Below are 20,355 nucleotides of genomic sequence, written 5' to 3' on the forward strand. Positions count from 1 at the left end.
TGCTGGTGGGGCACAGCTCGCTGACCTCCTTGCTCTGCTCCGGCCGGCCCACTTGCTTCTCTGCAGGAAAACAAGGAGCAGCACTACTCGGGCTAACCCCTCGGCCAAGGAGCCTGGTCCCGGAGGGAAAGAAACCCGCTGTCCATCTCACACCAGCGAGACATGTTCCTCAGGGCATCATGACAGAGGTGTACTGCAGGGCCTTTTGGCTTTCGTCTACTCTTTCCCCGCTGGGTCTCTTTGGATACATGATGCTGGCCATCTTGAAGAACTCATCCGCAGCGTCCAGAGCTATAAGCCGATCCTGTCAAAGCAATAGGGTTTTACAGTCACTATGGGGTGCTTCGGGCACTCCCTGGTCAGATTCTCCCTCCACAGCCGCTCTCAAGTTGAGCAAGGTGTTAGATCTAGTCTTTTCTCACTTTGTTAACAGGCTGCGAGAGCACCCAGTTGCACAGGGTTAAAGGAACTTGGGGAGGGTAAACTCATGGTGCTACAGTGCTGACGTTTCCGAGGAAGCTTGCTGGGATCACCCTGCAAGGGCTCGACCTTAAGGAGAAGGAGCTGTGGCACTGAGAAGCTGGTAAACAGCTGGACACCTGCAGGGCTCAGCCTTGAGGAGAAGGAGCTGTGGTAAACAACTAAGAGGAAGTAAAGGAGCGCATGGACACCTGCAGGCAGCGAATCCTGACTGTGCGAGAAGCGCGTGGACTGTGTGTGGTAACCAACCAGGATGTATTTTGTGGCGCGTGAAAGAACTGTAACTGCATAAAAAGCAGACACTTGTAGCAATAAAGGTCTTTGGTCTGAATCCCTGCCAGAGTCCGTGCCCTATTACTCCACAGAAGCTGAACAGCCAAGCTACAAGTGCACTATCTGATGGGGATGCCCCAGGTGCCACCATGTATCTGAGCACCCTCTGGTGCAGTTCATCTAGCTGGTTCCCTTCATTTGAGCTCACCTGCAGAAAGGAGGACAGCGGGGAGGAAGGTATGCTCAGAGCTACTCACCACCACGAAGAGGTAGCGCTCAGAAAGCTCCCAGCTGGTCGGGAAGATGTTTGTCTCTTCAGAAAGCTTTAACAAGATGTCCCGGGCTTTGCCCATGTTCTGAGAATCGCTGATGATGCTGAGTTTGGTCACTGACAAGAGGGAGTCCGCTTCCTTCTGGAAACCTGGGAAAGAGATGTGTTACAGAAACAAGTCAAACATGCAAGCAGGGTCACCCCTAAGCCCTCCAGGCTCTTGCAAGGTTCCTTATTCCCCCTCCACCTTGGGCTGCTGCGTTCCCTACTTGCTAAAACAAACTAGAGTTTGCCCCACGCCGGCTCTGTGTCTGCCCTTGTGGCAGGTAGAAGCTTGCTGGTGGGGAAAAGAAAAATCACAAAAACAGTCAGAGCAAGTTTGTTGCTAGTTTTCCAGAGAAGGTGTATTAACATCCACAGCCAGGGTGCTGATTCCAGTCTTGCATGTTCCTGATGCTGGTAGGGCTTCCTGAGCACCCCAGCAACTATGTGTCTCTGTTGTTGGGAGGTAACAGTGATAAAAAACCTGCAGCAGTCATGGATGTGTGGGTAATTGTTCCTGTAGCAGTCAGCGTCTTCTATGGGAAGGGTATTTACTGGAAGGAAAGGGGGAAGAGAATGAATTTGGGGATCTTGAAATGTAATGTCCACCATTAATTCTTTGTTCAGCTCCAGGGAGCTGGTGGTGACGCATCCCACCTGAAAACACTGACGGGGAAAGAGTGGTGGCCTTATGATTAAAGTACAGGTCTAGATAACAAAAGATAGCAGGTTTCGCATCTGGTTGCAAGTCTAGCTTCGCTTAGGCCAAGTGATCCTTGGCCTTGAGCTTCCCCACCCTTTGCAAAACAGCTCTGGCGCCATTGCGGACGTGAGGGAGATGTGGGAGAGCCTTTGTCAACAAAGTGCAGTAACAGCTGTAAGGATGTCAAGTGATCCCTCCCGTGCTTGGTGTGTACAGGCTGTGCGAGTACCTGGGTGAAGATGAACGCTGATACCTAGTTATGAATTTATAATGTTCCTCCCATCCAGATGCCAGAACAGCAGGTAGGGCAGGAGCGGCTGAGATACCCATCTCTTTTGTTCCCAATGATAATATCCCTGAACAGCCCAACAAGTACGCTCGACTCGCACATCCTCTTCTCATTAGCTACCAACCACCTCCAGAGCATGACGCAAGCCACCAAGCTGATGTGCCGGCATGGCACATCTCCTTGGCCCGCGTGTCTCATGCTGTGTGCAAGGCAATTGGGAAAATCCGGTCACACCTGCCACTGCCTTCTCCAGAGGAGCAGCAGCTGAGGACACAGGACTGGTGAGTGCAGTTCACTGTTGGCAGGCTAGGAAATAGCAGGAGTAGGAGGGCCACCGTTGAGCAATTTCATCTGGTGAAACAATATTTCAAACTCACTTAGATGCAAACAAAGTGGATGGATTAGCTCTGATCAGCTGGCATGGGCTAAGGAAGGAAGAGAGATGTATCTGTGTTCAAATCTGAAAGGGATATTCATTTCTCCCTGCTTATCTTGTTTAGAAAACCCCAGGGTGAACTCCCAGCTACCCCTGCTAAGTTTGCACAAGGAAGCTTGAAATGGATTAGCGTGCATGCTATTATGGGCTTGAAAGGCTCTGCTGCTGGTCGTGGTTTGTGTTTTTTGACGTGCCTGTAGACATGACGGCCCCGTCTCCTCCCAGCCATGCCTGAGCTCTGGGGAGTTTCCCACAGGCTCTCAGCTGCCATGTGGGCTACCTGATGGCATTGCTCAGCTTTCCTCCTCCTCTCCTCTACCAGCCTGATTTTGTGGAGCCATTTTGTGGATGCCTCAACCATCATGGGACCTCTCATTCTGTTACCACACAAATGACATCCTTTTGTCCTCTGGCTTACCTAAATCCTCCAAAATGTGTTTCCACCTGCTTCTCACTTCTTTTCGCGTCTGCCGTAGGGTATAGATATCATAGTTGAGCTTTTGCCATTCCTGCAAGGAGATAAGAGATACTCAGCATTTGCATGCAGGGAGGTGTCTCCTTCTTTTGTAGGAATTTCAGCTTTTAGAAATGGAGCCAGAGTTGAACTGTTGATGTTGGCACTGAGGGATCAGTGTGAAAGTCAATGGCCAGTGTAGAATGTTTCAGCCTGACATTTGGTAGAGCCCCTCTGCATTTTCTCTGCATGTACAAAACAGGCTTCCAGTTAACCTTGAAATGGCATTACAGAATTTAGCTTAGGCATTGCTGATGACCAAAGTGGTCTCCTCAGTCAGACAGGGGGAATATCATTCCAGCTCTGTGCTGGAAATTATAATGCTGTCCTAGGTTGGAGAACAACATGAACTTCCAAATGTAGTTCATTTGTGAGGCTTCAGTGTCTCTGCTCCAAAGCCCTTCACCCCAAACCTTGACACCCCTGCTAGTATCAATACCTGAGGTTGTGAAAATACATTATTTGGCCTTGGGAAAGCATGACCTCATATTAACAACTACCTTCTATAAATGATTGCAACACCTTATTTTCATAGCCTTGTAGTCAAACTGGCATGGCACATTTTCTCACAGCTGATGGTAAACCAAATGTTTGCAAAAGAGCTACTGCTCTCTGTATGGTCACACATAAAGTGGCTTCTCCAAACTGCTCAGCCCCTGTTTGGCATTTAACTGGAGCAGGCAGGTTTTCAAAAGCACTGGAAAACAAGAAAAACAGACTTTTTTTACAGGTTGGGGTACCCTATTTTAAATAGCAGAGAAGAAAGGTGCATGTGGATGGTTGAGCTGGAGTCATCGGACATCATAACTGTTGGAGACTCCCAGTTGCTGCAGCTAATGCCTCACTTAACACCACAGCTTAAATCCTGGCACTTGACCTCAAGCTTTATATCTGCATAAAGGGACACTGTCTAAAAGGGAAGGTTTTGAGGTTATTTATTAAAGTTATACTAGCACAGTTAAACACATCTGTACAAGTATGCATTCCTGTGGAAATGCATGTATTCCACAAGAAAATCAGCAGTACTTTTCCTAGCTGAGTTAAACCAATGCCCATGCTGAAAAGGAAGCATCTACAGAAGCAGCCACACAGCGGGTCATAACATCACTCGGGTAATTTCCCTGCACTAACACCCTTAATGAATTTTAATTCTCAGCGACAGATTACATAGATGGACTCTTGCAGAATAAATGGGTGTTAATCTGTGCCGTCTCCCTGGGATTTTCCTATGTGACATGCTGGGTTCAAAGGGGTTAAATAATACCCAGGAAGGTAGGCTGTGCTTTAGAAATTCCACTGTTTTTCTGATACCTGGTGCCTTAAAGAGTTCACTTGATTCAATGAAAAGTTGGAGATTTCTTAGTGGTTTTTTCCTGAACCTGGCTGACACGCCACGACTGCAAAGAATTAAACGACAAGCCTGTTTCTGTGTTGTTCAGCGATAGCTGCGGGAGCCCCTTGGAGATTGTGCTTTGAAAGAAGCAGCCGGCAGCGTTAAGACACTGCTGAATTCAGGTCAGGAGAGCAGGGGAAACGCGGCTCCACCTGCAGCCACTCGCTCTGCACCGCTCATCCTCCCGGAGAGCAAAATCCCCTTCATTTTTAGCTTTGTGTCGCTGCTCGCAATGAGCTAGCTTTGCTGACCAGAGCTCCGTTTCTCTCTTGACTGCAGCAGTACTTGAAAACAGCTTTTCTGTTTGCATGGGAGGGTACCTGGCTGCCAGCACAAGGCATCAAAATGCCTCTTCAGCCCTTCGCTCGAGAAAGGAGGCAGGGACAAGACTCCTCTCTCCTGTGACACCAACTTGTAGCTAGGAATTGAGCTCCTCTCAGTGAAAAAGAGGAGGTTTATTGTATTAAAGCTTTGTGGGAAGTTTATTGCAAACTTGCAAGTTTTAAAGAAAGAGAATAAAGGCTGCACGGTGCTGTGGTTCCCACTGGCAGGGATCCCTCGGAAACATCTCAGCCTGCTCGTGACCCCACAGTATAAGCAGAAAGGAGAGCGAACCAGGCTGGGCATGCTGGCGGGGAAATAAGCTGTGTGTCTCTGCCCTCCCGCGGAGATGAACAAGTGCTTTAATGCAGACAATCAATCGAGACGGCTGCTGTGATTTCAGGCATGCCTCACGCTGCTTGAAGGAGCAAGCTGGGGCTTGGGAAAGATGCTCCCATCCCCAAAACACAGCTTTCAGGGCTGCAAGGAATTACCCACGGCGGTAGCGAGCCAGGCTCCTCACTAAGCTAAACAGCGAGCAGTGCTTAGCATGCAGGGAAGCTGCTCCTGATTTTCTCTGGATTAACAGCAGTCTGTTTTCCCTTGTCTATTTTTGTTTTAAGGGAATCTAGGTTATGGCTTTCTTGTACGTTGTAGTTTCGGGGTTGTGTTACGGACATGGATACAGTACATATTTAGTCCCAGGGGACCTCTAACTGTGGCCTGTCGATGAAGAATTTGAGGAGTGTGCAAAGGAGCAGCTTTGGTACCAAAAATTATGCTTAATGGTGGTGCCTAGGGGGGAACCTCTTGTTCTGGTGGTATTTCTTTTGCCTGGGTGTAGAGCTGAATGTATTTATGCTTCCCCAGAGAAAGCTGGGAGAAGGATGGTGCACATGGTGCCAGGTGTTGAAAAGCAACTAGGGCCAGCAGAGATTGTCAGGGTGAGAATGGGCAGCTCCAGGCTGAGCTCTCGAAGGGACTCATGCCCTGTTCTCCATCAGCCTTACAAAGCACTGAGTTTTCCCAGGTGATCCCTTGTAGCAGAGACATCCTAAATTCTGTGGGCAGGGGGCTGTCCTCTGTGTTGCTTTAATGAGGGAAATAAAGTTAAGAGCATCTTTCCACCCTCAAAATTATTCTAAAAAGCATCTCCCTTTAACTACATGGCAGAGGAAGAGCAAAGCCTGCCCAGCGCTGCGTCTCCACAGAGGAATGGGCAACATCGGAGACTTTGGGGAGGGCGTTCCCCATGCACGTCCCGTGAGTCACGGAGACGTGAGCTGCGGAGGGAGCGTTTGGCGGGGCCGGGCGGCATCACAAGGCTGAGGCTGCTCAGCACCCGCTGCCGGGCAGCCCCAAGGCAGGCAGCCGGGGCTCCACGCCAAACCCCGCTCTCCCTCAGCCCTCGCTGTGGCTGTGACAGAGAACCGCTGCGGCGTACCCGGGCACCGGCGAGACGCAGCACAGGGCACACCACTCCCTGGGCAGCCCTGGGCAGAGCAAGGCCGGAGCAGGCTGCCCTCCATGCCGCATCCCGGGCTGGCTCCCGCCCAGAGCCCCTTCCAGAGAGCTGTCCGAGCCTGTATGCAGGTATGGGACAAGCAGCTCTCTCCCAAAACTTCGTTTTGCATTTCTTCTGCACCTCCGTTCCCTGTCCTGCCTCTTGCCTAGTTAGATGTAACTTCTGGAGTGGCGAGGAAGCTTCTTGCACACAGTACCAGGAAAGATCAGCGGGAGACTGGTCTCCACCAAACCCTGTGGTGTTTCTACAGGTCTGGGACATCTCAGCAATGCAGTCAGAATTAATCCTTTAAGAAAAATACCTTTTTTTCCAAAATCTGAATTAACCACAGGAAACCAAAGCAGGCTGCAGTTCCTGGCCTTGTTTTTTGCAACCAATTTTGCCCTTTTAAACCTACACAGCAGGGCACACCATATACCAGCGGGGGATTGAGAAAACCCTTTGTGCGCGACTCAAGAATATCCTGGGAGGAGCAGGGAAACCCTGCCGCCTCTCTCCTCAGTGCTCAGCCCTTCAAATATTTACCTGGAAAACTTCCCCAAACTCTCTAGTGTCTAAATCTGCAAATGCCAAATGGAAGTGAGGAAATGCTGGGCATGAAATATAAGCCAGGTTGGTACATAACTGAGAGCTCTGGGAAAAAATGTGCCAAGAGAACCCGCAAGCAGCGTCCAACCTTCCATCCCTGCTCATATGGGAATTTCCTAATTAGTCGGTAGCTTTCCTCATGTTACCAAAGCAATCCTCTAGCAAAGCCTTCTTTACTCCCTTGAAAGCAACTGGTGTCACCGTTCTGTTCAAGAGTTATTTTGGAAATGAGGTCTACAGAGAGTTATCAGGGAAAGACTGCAAAATACCAGTCCAGGCAAGTACCACCCCACATCCAGGGATGCTTCTACTCTGGTTCTGCGACTGGCCCCACTGGGAAGAGTTGAGCAAATACAAAATCTAGAGCCACGCTCATACAGTGAGCCATCAATCGACGTCTCAGCTTAGAATAAGCTTAAACTGGATTCAGTTTTAAGAGGGGCATGAAGGAGTTCATAAATAATTTTTCATATGTATTAAGTGGGTCAGTTCTGGGCTCCCCGACCAGCATCCCCAACCCTGGGCAAATCCCATCGCCTCTCAATAGCCCAGCAACGGTGTGTTGCAATAGTGACCTTCTCTGTGACGTGCTTAAAAAAGAAGAATCCTGTAGAAGAGCAGGAGGAAGCAGAAAAAAAGTTCTTGTCAGATCGTTAATGGGCTTGCCAGGAGGATCATGCCAGTGCAGCTCTGCTAGCCAAGCCCCCGGCAGAGATGCAGGCTGAGGAATTGCCTTTGCTAGTGGGGTTTATGATCCCACCTTCCCCAAGGGAATAAGCCAAAAGAAGGAGGAAACATTGCATTTACAACACGCCATAAGAACAGTGTTTTTTCTTTGGTCATAATGCAAAAACCTACCTTTAGTTTCTGTTCACAGACCCATGCGCAGCTGTCCTAAACCTGGCTCCTTCTCTGAAGCCAGCATTGGTGCAACAGCTCAGGCTCTCTGCCCGCGCTGGGTAACTCCATGCACCCATCAGAGGACACTGAGGCACCAGGGCCACCACAAACCGGTCCTTGTGGAACAGCACCTGCCACACCACACATAAGCCAATAAGCCCAGCTCTTGTTGTTAACATTGGAGGCTTTTTGGAGCCACAGTAGTCCCCCTTCCCCATGAAATGCTTTTCTCCTCACTAGCAGGGTACGTGCTGGACCAGTGACTTAGCCTATATCTATGCAGCATCTTAAATAACATCCCGTTTTCCTAGAGATCCTCATTTCACCTCCAGATTTGGGATTTTACTTTACACCACAACAGGTTTGACAATGCTGCAAGGCAGCGGGAGGAAAAAAAATTTTGTTTCATATTTGAAACTTTGACCCCAGCTTTCAAAAGCTTTGATGACAGCTTTGATCTCCAAAGGCTGCATCAGCTTTACCAGCCCCCCTGAAGCCAGCCCTTCAGCTATGGCTTTTCTAGTTTTATCTGCGCACACCCTCCCCTGCCCGCGTTTTGCTTCCGAAAGTCCATCCAAGCACATCAGCCTCGAGCAGAGAGAAATGCAAAGCTGCAAGTTTCTCAGTCCTTATGATTTTAGACGGCTCCAGCAAATCTTGCCTCGTGTACCTACTGCACAGTGGGTTTGGCAGCCACCAGGTGCTCCTCCACCACGGCCAATGGCCCCGTGAGCCATCACTCCGCACACGGCATCAAGCAGGACAAGCAAGTGGGCGTGAAACAGGGCGCACCCGGGACGTCACGGTGCTTGCTTTGAAGAGCTTGCTGCCCTGATTCTGTAAGGAGCAGGGTGGAGCAGCCCTGCCATCCTTATGCAAGCCAAGGTCACACTGAGTTTGGGCTGGAGCTGCCAAATTTCCCTGGAGCAGGGCCATCAGGAGGGGGCAGGGAAAAGAAATGGCTCCACGTGGATCAGCTGTGGGTCCAGCCCCGTGGCTGGGGCAAGGATCTAACCCCAAGGGAGGACACCCACTCCGTGAGCTGCTGGGAGCCACACCATGAATGATCTACCATGCAGAAAATTGATTAAGCTACAGGGTGCACTTGGTGTCGGAGCATCTGGCCCTTCGCTGGCACAGTTTGGTTTATTGATTTACAGCAATCCACGGCACAGAGGCGCTCAGGCCAGGAGATAGCCATCATGGACCATGCCCGCTGACCTCCAGCACTGCGCCGTTGTCACCACTGCATCCTGGCCCACTGCTGCTCCTGTCCTAGTTCACAGCACCTTGTCACTATGTGAACAACCATTTAAAAAAAAAAAAAAGAAAAAGAAAATTCCCAGGAAAGCAGAAGTGGGTTAGCCAGATTAAGAAAAACACGATACTGGTTTGATACCAAGGTGGTGCCATACAGATAAAGCACACATGATGTACAGGGACCTGCTCTTTGGGATCTTTCTAAAGTCCTGTGCTAGGAAATTATGAAAATAAAGGTGGGGAATTGCACAGCGTACAGCAGATGCACGGCACACCGCAATTTTTTTATTAAATGAAGGAGCAGAAATACAGGGAGTAGTTCTCCTTTCAGTCCAATTTTAACCAAGAGGAAAAAAAGGACCTGTGGGTTTGTAATGCCTGTGCACTGCATAAACAAGAAACCTTTCCTCTGTCCCATCCTGCAGCACCCGCACGCTCTCCCCAGGGACTTCGGGAGCAGAGCAGCTCCCAAAGCAGATTATGGCTTTTGCAGCCTAGCGTTGTTTTGCAATGAGACTTTTTTTTCCTCTCCCTCTCTCAGGACTGAAGTCTCATTAGGAGGGGAGGGCAACGCAATCTGGCCTAGTTTTAAAACACTCGCTGGAATAAGGAGAGATTTCGGCACCTGGGGCCGAATGCAGGAATGTTGGCTTTGCTGGCCAAGTCCCTCCCTGTCCTGCCACCCAGAAGGAGCTGCAACTGGAAACTGCAGAAGCTTGCCGGGCTTATACATCGTGCCTCAGTTTCCCCAGCTGTAAAAGAGAGGCAGCAGAGAGGCTGGCAATCACTAGCTGCAAACGGCACTGTGCCATAATTCAAATCGAGCGTATTGTGCGTTGGCTTTCTTCAAAGTCGGCTTGATGTTGTACTCCTCAGGCTTTTTTATTAATTGCACTGCATAAAAAAACAGGGTATGTGATCTTAGTGGAGGTTAGCCCCATGCTCTTTGTACTTTCCTTTTTCACTGGCAGGCACGAAGACTGCTCAGACCTGCTAAAAACCCTACGGACATGCTGATGGCAGAGAGAAAGCGTTGGATTTAGGACAGGCAGGCACCTTGGGTTTAGGACAGGCAGGTGCAGGAACGCTCTCTTGCTCACCCATAACCAATGCTCTCCTCTGCAACCTGAGCAAGGCTGACACGCAGCGCTGCTTTGCCCGAGGAGCTACCTTTTTAGCAGCCCAGCCACTTATGATACCGTTTTATAAATAATAATAGCTTTTAGGAGGCCTGCCTCATAGTGAGCCCTAAATCAAATTAAAAAGCCTCTCGACTGGGCGCGGGCTGAAATGAGGAGCTGCCCTGAAGTACACCCAGCTCTGAAGAGTCCAGTTGTCCTCGTTTCCTTCAGCCAGTTTGGGCTGGATGAAGCTCCCTGTCTTCTCTAAAGACAAGCGATCACAAGATAGGGAAAGCAGCGGAGGAGGAAAGAAGATAACCTTCAGTTATAGCTGCAATAGCTGTAAAGGTTACGTGCAGCCATGAAAACGTTGTTACAAACCTATACATTGTAAACACCATGATTAATTCAATCCCCACCAGAAAAAAACCACGATTAAATTGGGGATTCTCACCAATTGTATACAAGGATTGCATTATCTCATTTTAAGTTTTAAGCGTTGCAATTTCCATCTCAGCTGTACCTCTGGAGTTTAAGGCTTCTCATAAAAGTGGAGCTAGCTTGTGGTTTAAGGGAATTATCACCAGAGGAAGAGTTACAGTCCTGCAGTCTCTTGAATGAAGTGGGATCATGTTGAAATTAAATGTGAAGCCTTCAGGCTTTCCTGCAAACGTTTTCAAGTCTTAAAATCAGACAGGGAAAATGTGTCACTATTTGCTACAGCCTGCTCCTAATCAGGCCACTGAAATCTCCTTTGCGCAGAAATGCTTTAGCAAAGGAAATCAGGGCTGCAAAACAGCCTTTATGTAACAGCGATGATTTTTCCCGTCTGCGCTAAGAGCTGTGCCAGTTCTCTGCTTCTCGATAATTGCCGTACAACCCATTAGAGGAGTATTTAACTTGATGCGTCACTGGAGTGGCAGCTCAGCTCCAGGCGCTGCCGTTGCCGGGCAAACGCCGCTGCAGGCAGGGCTAACGCCGGTCTGATCATGAAAAGGCCAAACCAGGGGAGTATCGGACAAAAAAAAAGCAGCCTGTGAAGTTAGGAAATTGGGCTGGGGATCCCAGTGCTACCAGTACACATTTGCAGGGGGTAGGAGTGGTGGTAGAGGTGCTCTTAGGGCATCGTGCATCCCAGCTCGGGGCGGCTCTCCTGGCTCAGCTGCCGGAGAAGTCCCCTGGCTTCCCAGGGACGAGATGGCTACAGATGCATCCACGCCAGATATCGGATAAAATCTGGAGAGCGATGGAACAGATAGGAGGACCCAACGCCTATGTGAGCCACGCTGGGGGACTTCGGGGTCTTTATAGTGGCTTAATGGGTGCTTAAGTAAAGGTGCTGCCAAAGCATCCGGTGAAAGCACCGAGCCTCAGTCTGCGGTGAAACCGAGCACGAGGAATGGCACTACCTCACCTCCGAGTCCTTGTCCAGCTGGTTCCTGACCACAATCATGTTGTACAGTACCCGGTCGTCGTCCGCCTCCGTGTGGGTCACGTCGTGCGGGGTGCTCCACAGGTTCTGCTCCTCGTCCCGCGCCAGCGTGGCTCCGAAGGAGGCGTAGGGGTTGTTGTTACTGCAGAGAGGGGAGAGACGAGGCAGCGTTAGCTACCGCAGCGTCACGCTCCCTCCTTTTACCTTCCCAGGGTAAAGTGCCCATTTCCGTGGCATCCCCTCTCACAGCCCCATGTCCTGCCTGGGAGAGGGGAGGAAGAGGAGGAGGGGGGGGAATGGAAAGACTGCCATAGTTTTTTACTTTAGCAAACATCCCGACCACGCAAGTCACGGTTCAAACCAGGCAGTGCTGTCATGAAAGACATCAGACACACAGATTTGCTAAAGACAGTAGATATTATTTGAGCAGCTAGGATGAAGGAACTGTGAGCATCCATTTGTGAGGATGAAAGGCAGCATCTCCCTGTGGCTCCCACAGCACCCTGCCCCGCTCCCCATCACGCCTTCCCACCTCAAACCCTGTGCAAGCCCTCTCAGCCTTCCTGAGCTTAACGTAGGGAAGTTCTAATTAACTAAGACTCCAAAATCCCGGTGTCTCCAGAGGGTATTTTCTCCCTGCTCGGCTAACCAGGCAGCCGTGCCAAGATCCCAGCAGCACGATCTGTCCCCAAGGAGACTTTGTGTGCAGAGGGGTATGCCTTGAGCAGCAGGCAAGAGGACGGCTGTGTGCAAAGCCTCTCCCTTGCCTCTTGGCCAAAGAAGCAGCTTCTACCCATCTTCCCCTCAAAAGCAGTGCCGTTGGGCATGATTTTAGTTTGGACAAAACACGTGCCACCTCCGCTGAGGGAGCTGGGACTGGTTAGCCCCAGGAAGAGATGGCTCAAGGGATCTTATCCACGTGTATGAGTACCTGATGGGAGGGAGCGAAGGAGACAGAGCCAGACCCTTCTCAGTGATGGCCCACGATAGGACACACATTGAAATATTGGAAATTCTGTTTCATCATCGTAAGGGTGAGTGAACACTGGTACAGGTTGCCTATAGAGGTTGTGCAGTCTCCACCCCTGGAGACACTCAACACCCGACTGGACACGGTCCTGGGCAACCTGCTCCAGCTGACCCTGCTCGAGCAGGAGTTGGACTGGATGCTCTCCAGAGGTCCCACACCCGTAATCACATTTCTGTGTGACCTTGTAACTCTATTTTCTCCCCAGCAGCCCAAAACTTACCAAATCAAGCAGGCAATCCCCACAGGTACCCCCCCACCCCAGCGGCTCCTACCCAAGAGGTACAGCAACGCACCAAGCTGCGCAAGGACCTGTGCCAAGGCACAGAAAGGACACTTAGCCCCATCTTTATTTGGGAGTGGAAACATCCTCAGCCTGCTTGTGAACTCTGGGATTTATTTGCTTAGCAGTCAGCAAAGCAGAGCTTCATCTTCTGGGAAGGCTGTCCCCACCGAGGCAAGGAGCTTTTCTCTGCACTGGTGGCAGCTTTGTGTTTTATGGCTTTATGTTGCGACTGGAACATGCATTTTTTTAAATAGGGTTATTTAATTTTGCCGGGAGAACTTTTAGCAGAGTATTTCCATAGTGTTTCTAATCAAGATGTCCAGACACTCGAGCAGAACACCACAAATGGAGAAATATTTTTGACCTTACCGAGTAGTCTCATCAGCCATCCTGTGGGCAATCCCTGCTCGCTTCTTGTTAGAACATCCCCCTCTTCATTCTATTTGCTACCCAAACCTCACTCCTTTCACAAGGAACCCATCCAGCAAAACCTCAGATAATACTGCAGGCGCTTTTGCCATGATGTCAAGCCATGAAAAAAGATTCTAAGAGGAGCTCCAGCACACAGATAAAATAGAAAAAAAATCATCCACACCAGCATTCCTGCAGGAAGGTTAATTAGGCTTTCAACAAACCAAAAACCTGAGCAACAGGTAATAAGGGAAAAGATAATCTCTAATCTCTCCTTAAAGATGAGCAAACAAACATAACTTGGAGGGTGTGGATGGCATAACTCAGCCATTCCTACACTGGAGCCAGCATGGGTTTGCCCAAACCGTTTTTCAAAGGTGGAGTAGGCAGGATCCCAACCTGGAGAGGATCTCTCAGGAGCCAGCCGTGCTACCAGCATGAGTTCAGTCCCACCCTCCTGCCTTCCGTGGGCTTCCCACTGACTTAACCAGTAGCCCTTAACATCCAACTTACTTTAAGACCGGTATTAGGCAATAACACTAGCACCCCTTAGCTTTTATAAGCCACTCTCTCACAGCTTGCAAGACGTTTCCCAATGCACCTCTATTTCCAAACCATGGCACGGAGCATCCACCAGCCTGTCAGGTACATGGGCAGTGCCCAGGACGTAGCAAATGCCAGCAAGCAGGGAGAGCTTGCAGGGAGCATGCACACAGAGCTCTGCCAACAGCGAGCACCCCCAGAGCGTGCTGGACTTCCAAGAAATGTTTAAAATGAAGAAATGGGAGGAGAAAAAGGAGCACATGAACAGAAGCCTGCTTTGCAGGTTACAGGAGTCTCCATGGGACCAGAGGGGACTCGGACTATTTCACACTCTGGGCTTTACCTAGAAAATGGTAAGCACTAATGCTTCATCAACAGATTTCTGCTCCAGGGGCACTTTCAGTCCAGATTAAACTCATTTTGGGATTCAGAGCCCAAATTCACAGTTTATTTGCATCCTGATGACACCATTCGAGACAGATTCCACCTTCCTGCATTGAGAGACTGCCAAGGCAGCCCGGATGCTTTGCTGCAGCAGCCTGGCTCCCTGGCTTTGGCCGGGGTTTCTTTTCCCAGCCCTGCACTAGCACTGTGCCTACCTCTGTGCTCCGTCCCCATCTCCACGCACAGCACTGGCTGCTCTCACCGGCCTCGTCACGGGTTACAGCCAGCCTTGTATATGCTCAGGTGATATAGGCACCTAATTATACACATATTACCTGCTCCTCACTGCTTTGTTCTTTGACACGTGGGATTTTTGAGGCCGCAACCACTCCACTTGGGGAAAACAAGGTGAAAAGTCATAAAAACATTTCGGTAGCAACACCAGCTCCCAAAAACTAAAACGCAGCTAAGAGAAATCTCAAGCAAGTCATTAATTTTAAACAACACTGTGATAAAAATAAAAGTACAGCAAGCATGCTCTTGCAAGATCCCCTCTTTGAAATAAAACCCCAAAGCCTCCCAAAGAAGAGGGCCAAGCCAGCGATTAGGCTGTTAGCTTAATTACACTGGCACTCTTGTGCAACAGCCGATGCCTTTCGAATGCCCAGCATTTATATGGGCTTTCCTTCTTATAGCCAGCATTAATTGGATTGCCGGCGGAAGGCATGTTACTAAAGAAAGGTGCCGGGCGAGGGACAGCCACCCCGGCCAGCAAGGCAGCAGGAAGGAGCCTCGCCGGCCGTGCGCTCGGCTCTCATTAGGTTAATGCCAATTTCCTGGGCTGGAGGCCCCATGCTCAGGATTATCTGGTTATTATTTAGGCAACTGCTTTACAGCACGAAATCAGGACATTTCAGCCCTGTTGCCAGCTCTGCTATTCCCCCATATCTATGTAGGCCACCCTGGGTGCATCCCCCCCTCCTTCTTGAAATGCCTCTCTCCCACGGATGACAGAGGGAGGGCACAGTCCCTGCCCTGTCCCGGGGCTGAGGTGCCCACCGCGGGCTCTGGCGATGGCCAGGACCCCGTCTGGCAGCTGGGGAAGGAGGGAGAGGTGCCGCAAACCCTGCGCACAGATATTTTGCAACATGCAAAAACTGCTTACGTGCTTGAGCTGCTCAAAAGCTCTTCTCCACAACTCGGGGCTTCACCTTTTTGTATGAAAATTCACCCCCCAACCTCACAGCTCTGTGCACAAGACAGATAAGACCGACAGCAGGAGAGAAAAATCCGCTCTTAGAAATCAAGACGCATGGTGCTTTCATATAAAACCGGCTCCAGCAGTGCCGGAGTGTCTCCGTTCCAGCATCCCCAGCCCAGGGGCAGAACTCTGCCCAACGATGGGACCCAACTCCCCACCTAGTAATGCGGGAACCCCCTTTTTGTTCGGCGCCTCGTTTGAAACCCCACCATGGCAAGACAAAAGCTGAATGGTTCCTATGGCCAAAGGCGCACGGGAAACACCAGAGAGACGCCGCTTTTGGTTTGCTTGCTAAAACTTGACCATAAAAAAACCCCACGGCACGCAGCAGTCCGGCGTGCACTGCGCCATGAGGTGTCAGAAAGAACCCGGCCCCTGTGGCAAGGCAACCCAGGCAGAAAGAGAACTGAAAGCAGGTTGATAGCGCCGGGGGAAAATCCCTTCGGAGTCTGGTCCTGCTCCCGTAGGGGATGGCCAACTGGCCAACTCCCCACGGAGAGCAGCGGCTACAACAGCTCTGCAAACTGTTTTGGGGGGAAACTGGGCTCGGCTTGACGCCCCGGGCCGGCCAACCTGCGGGAAAGGGCTCTGCAGCCCGGACGGTGCCGGCACGGGGGTGAAGAGGGGCTCACCACGCGTGGCTGTGGACCTGGGAACCCATCTCCCGTAGGAGCATCTTTCCTCCCGCGCAAGGCGCGGGGGTGAGGGGAGCTCAGCCCCATCCCTCCAAGGGGGCTGGGCGTTAGGGAAGGGGGCCGGGGGGGTCCTCACCTGAGCAAGGGCTCCTTCTCGGGCGCCGCCGCCTCTCCGCCGCAGCACCCGCAGCAGCCGCCCAGCGAGCGCAGCCAGGCCCCCAGCCCCATCGGCGCCGGCGGAGCGCCGCGCTGGGCGGGCCGGGCCCTCCCTGCGGGAGGAGGAGGAGGGGAAGGAGGAGGAGGAAGAGGAGGAGAAAGAGAAGTAGGAGGAGAGGGGCAGTGCCGCCCGCCGCGCCTCCCGCTCTGGGCGGGGTGACTCAGGACCAGACCCCCCGCGCCCTCCTGAGCCCTCCTGCTTTCTGCTGCATCTTCCCGCATCCCTCTGTGCTCTCCTGTATCCTCCTGCACCCTTCTGTACACTCCTGCAGCCTCCTGCACCCGCCTGCACTCTCCCGCATCCTCCTGCACCCTCTTGCATCCTCTTGCACCCTCCCGGATCCTGCTGCACCCTTCTGCACCCTCCCATGGCCGCCTGCATGCTCCTGTGCCCTCCTGCATCGTCCTGCACCCTCTCACATCTTTCCACACCCTTCTGCACCCCCTGCACCCTCCTGCATCCCACTGCACCCCCTGCATCCCTTCCTGCATCCTCTTGCACCCTCCTGTGCCCTCCTGCACCCACTCTGATGCACATTTCAGCCGGGGCGTGAGGGTCACCACTGGCCATCACGGCATGGCCAGTAACCAGAAATCCCCCCTTTCCAATCCTATGCATCACTATACTTCCAGGCTTGTTCCTGCCTGGCTTTTGGGGCACAGAGCTGTGATCTTGGGAACTGCAATGGGAAATGCGCAGGGGGCGATGGACTCAGCCGTCTCCCGGCGCAGGGGTTTTTGGAGGAAGGAGAGAAGAGCCAAAAACATTGCTCCTTTCCCCTTTATTTCTCCCTTTCTCATGATGAATATTCCTATCATGTGACTAGCTCAGACCCCAAGGAGGAAGAAAAAGCTTAAACGCTGAATTAAGATGGTCCTGGATCTTGTTTAATAGCCACAGGTTTGATTGAATTTCAGAACAGACCATCAAGCATCAGCCAGTCCCAAAGCAATTGCTCTAAGTGTCGTTGGCTGCGCACGTCCCAGAGTCATTTAATTTTAGTACAGCAGCTTTCCTGACACCCCTGAATTTTTTGCTTACCCCAGCAGATATAATAATATAATCTACTACATCCTCGTGCCCAGCACACACACACAAGGAAAGGTGAAATAAAATCAATTTGCTCTCGTGTTTTTCTCCCTCTTTTTAATTCCAGGGCTTGTTAATTCATCACCAGTGAGCTACATCCCCTTGGACACCCGAGAGCCCTGGATAGTGAAGCTCTACACTAGACCAGGCACAGCCATTTTGTCACAGCACTACAAAATGCCCCAAAGGAATGTACTCAGCTCAGGGACTTTGTAGCATCCGAATCCAGCCCTAGTGAGGCTCCCTGACAATTATTTGACATGGGGGGATCGAAGTAGCCAGCGGCAGAAGGAGGAATTCAGCCGGAGCACATTTAGGAGTCGCCAACTAAGCTGCATGGAGACTGCAACCATCACACACAAACCCTCTCCAGTTCTGTACCCACCAGAAGAAACAGGAAGAGGGAAACCTCCAGGCACTTGAGACGCAGGGTCTGAAGCTGGAGGTAGAGGTACGTGGTGCTTCTCAGCAATTGCAGAAGGACTGCCTAAGGTGTCTAACCTTAGTTTTCACATCTGATGCTCTCCAAAAAGCACTGGAGCCCAAGAGTCCTCTTGTGTCTCTCTGAGATCTTGTTTGCTCCCAAGTGTCTAAAAATAAACATTTCTGGTAAGGAGAAGAGAAACTTCACTGCCAAAATCTTCTCCCACCCAGGCCCAGCCCTCTCTCCAAAACGTTGCATTGGGAGCTCTAGACAGCAATGAATTTTAGCAGCAACAGCTACCAGCACCGCAAAGCTGACGAGACTGCCAGGATCCCATCAGGAACCTGCTGTGCCCATAAACACCAAAATCACCATCAGGTACTTTTGCATCAGCCACTTTGAGAACACACTTGGCCAGGAGGGCTGCAGCGCTGGATTGCAGTGCCACCAAGGTGAGTTGGGACATTCGGGTCTGTTTAAGGCCATCTGGTAACGAGAGATTGATGGCCCTATGCTTACTAATGAACTGGAGAAACTGATAAGCTGTTGGTGCCACTGTCGTCAGCAAATAAAGACGTAAAATAAGTGAGGAAGCATGGAGAAGACTCTGGTCCCTGCATGGGGAACAGGAGATCTCGGCATGCTCCACCACAGATTCTCACCTGACTTCTTGCTTTAATTTCATTCATCGTCCCAACAATCAGTCTTCCCATCTTCCTTAATTAAAAGGTGAAATTATGGGCAAAGGACTTGTTTCTTATTATTTCTGGAAGATCCTAGTGCTGGGGCTTTGCTCCCAGCCAGGGCTTTCAGCTCCTCTGCACACTGTGAATCAGTCATTCATAAGGAAGCATTTATGGCAGAATGAGCTAAGGGGGGAGGCAGGATTCCAAAGTCAAGGGCGCTCTCCTCTGCAGACTTCCTCCCCTGCCCTTGAGCTTGCCCCCGCCTGCCTTTATTTCTTCTCCAACCTTTTGTGTGCTTAAGCACAAGAATAACCAGCTGATGTACTGGCTGCTATTAAAAGTATATGGCAATTGGCCGTGACACTTAATTGCACGGGCCCAATGCACGTTCCCCAAAATAGTCACTACTGCAGAGATTCCCTTCTCCCTCCCCTCTCCCTTGCTGGTTGATCCACTGGGTCTCTCTTTCATCTGGACTCTCTTTTCACTTGAGCACTGCTTTTTTCTGGGTTGCAGATGCCAGGGAGCAGGCAGGGACAGCCCTGATCCCAGCTGAGACCTCGAGGCACAGCTATAACACACAGAGCCATGTGATCAGCTGAGACATCCTTGATTTGTGGCTAACTCCCTTCCCTACGAGGAGACTTTAGCCTGTGCCCCACTGCTTGTAAGCCCAGAGAATTATGTTCTTCATTAATTTGAAGTCTGAACCCTCTAGGTTTAAAAGGAGCCTTGTAGAAATACCAAGTATTTTCTGATCCCTTTACTCCTCATTGTGATATTAAATCTTGTTCTTTTTCCATTGTAGAACAAACAAACAGGGGAAAGTCTCACAAAAGCCAAAGCCTTACTGGAGTCTTAACATAATTTTCTTCACAAGGCAAGAGAAATATCACTGGCTTCTCCACAATGTAAATAACCCGGGTGATAGAGCCAGGAGCAATGCTCTGGGGAGCAGCGTGCCCTGAGGGTTTCACCCATTTCCCCTTGGGCGCTGTGGTCCCATTACTTTTTCATATCCCTGCTACCTTCTTGGTGGGGAGACGCTCTGGGGTGGAGACATTTGCACCATATTTATTTGTTCCTAGTGAGCAAGAGCCTGCTGGTTACAGACTCTTTTGACTCCTCGGTGTACTTATCACCTAAATACATGTCCCCCAAGCTCCAAGGCTGTTGGGTAGGAAGGAGGACAGTGTCAGCCCCATCCTGGATCAGTATCCTGGTGATGGGGAGGTTGGTCCCAGCCCATCCACCCCTCCTGTGGTGGCTGGTCATTGTTTCTGCCTGCCCTTTGGGTACCCTCCCTCCAGCAAGGAGCTCCAGCTGAGTCAATCGAAGCTGAAATGAAATTTAAACCAATTAAATTTGTAAATTAAATGCAGCACTGCAACAGGGTGATTTGCCTCCTCTTCCTTTAGCTCCATGCTGCACCGATCCATTTGCAGGGTTCAGTGCCACCAGGCCAGCGCAACATAGGATGGGGCTCGGCATCTTCCACAGGTCGTGCTGAGGAGTCAGAGCGATGTCGGGTGAAACACAGCGCCGGACATCACCAGGGCTCCTGTCGGGTTGGGCACAGCGCATTCCTTGATACATGCAGTGGGTCGGGATTTCTTTTCCCAGGATAACATCTTGGAGCTCATTACAAGCAGCAATGATGGTGCCAGCACATGCATCATGACCCTACTTGTCCCAGTTGCTCTTGGGGGGTTCAAAATCTCTAAAAATCTCTAAAAACAAGGCCACTCACGCCGCTTTACACAGACCTGAAGGTTGGTGTGTCCCCTCCTTTGTCTTCCTGCCACGGGCAGGGGCAGGATGCAGTGGTGGTGACATATTAAATG

The 20,355-nt window shown here is 50.9% G+C and overlaps 1 protein-coding gene across 1 annotated transcript; it reads right to left on the bottom strand.

Annotated features, from left to right (window-relative positions):
- Positions 1 to 169: 169 nt before the first annotated feature.
- On the bottom strand, positions 170 to 16,323 carry MREG (melanoregulin; the record flags this gene model as incomplete). Its single annotated transcript, XM_082001329.1, has 5 exons — positions 170 to 304; positions 1,011 to 1,174; positions 2,913 to 3,003; positions 11,531 to 11,690; positions 16,232 to 16,323. 5 exons carry the CDS (start codon positions 16,321 to 16,323, stop codon positions 170 to 172), a joined length of 642 nt encoding a protein of 213 aa, XP_081857455.1.
- Positions 16,324 to 20,355: the final 4,032 nt, after the last annotated feature.

This window comes from Phaethon aethereus (genome assembly GCF_964289735.1).
Source record: "Phaethon aethereus genome assembly, chromosome: 6".
NCBI classification, from domain to species: domain Eukaryota; kingdom Metazoa; phylum Chordata; class Aves; order Phaethontiformes; family Phaethontidae; genus Phaethon; species Phaethon aethereus.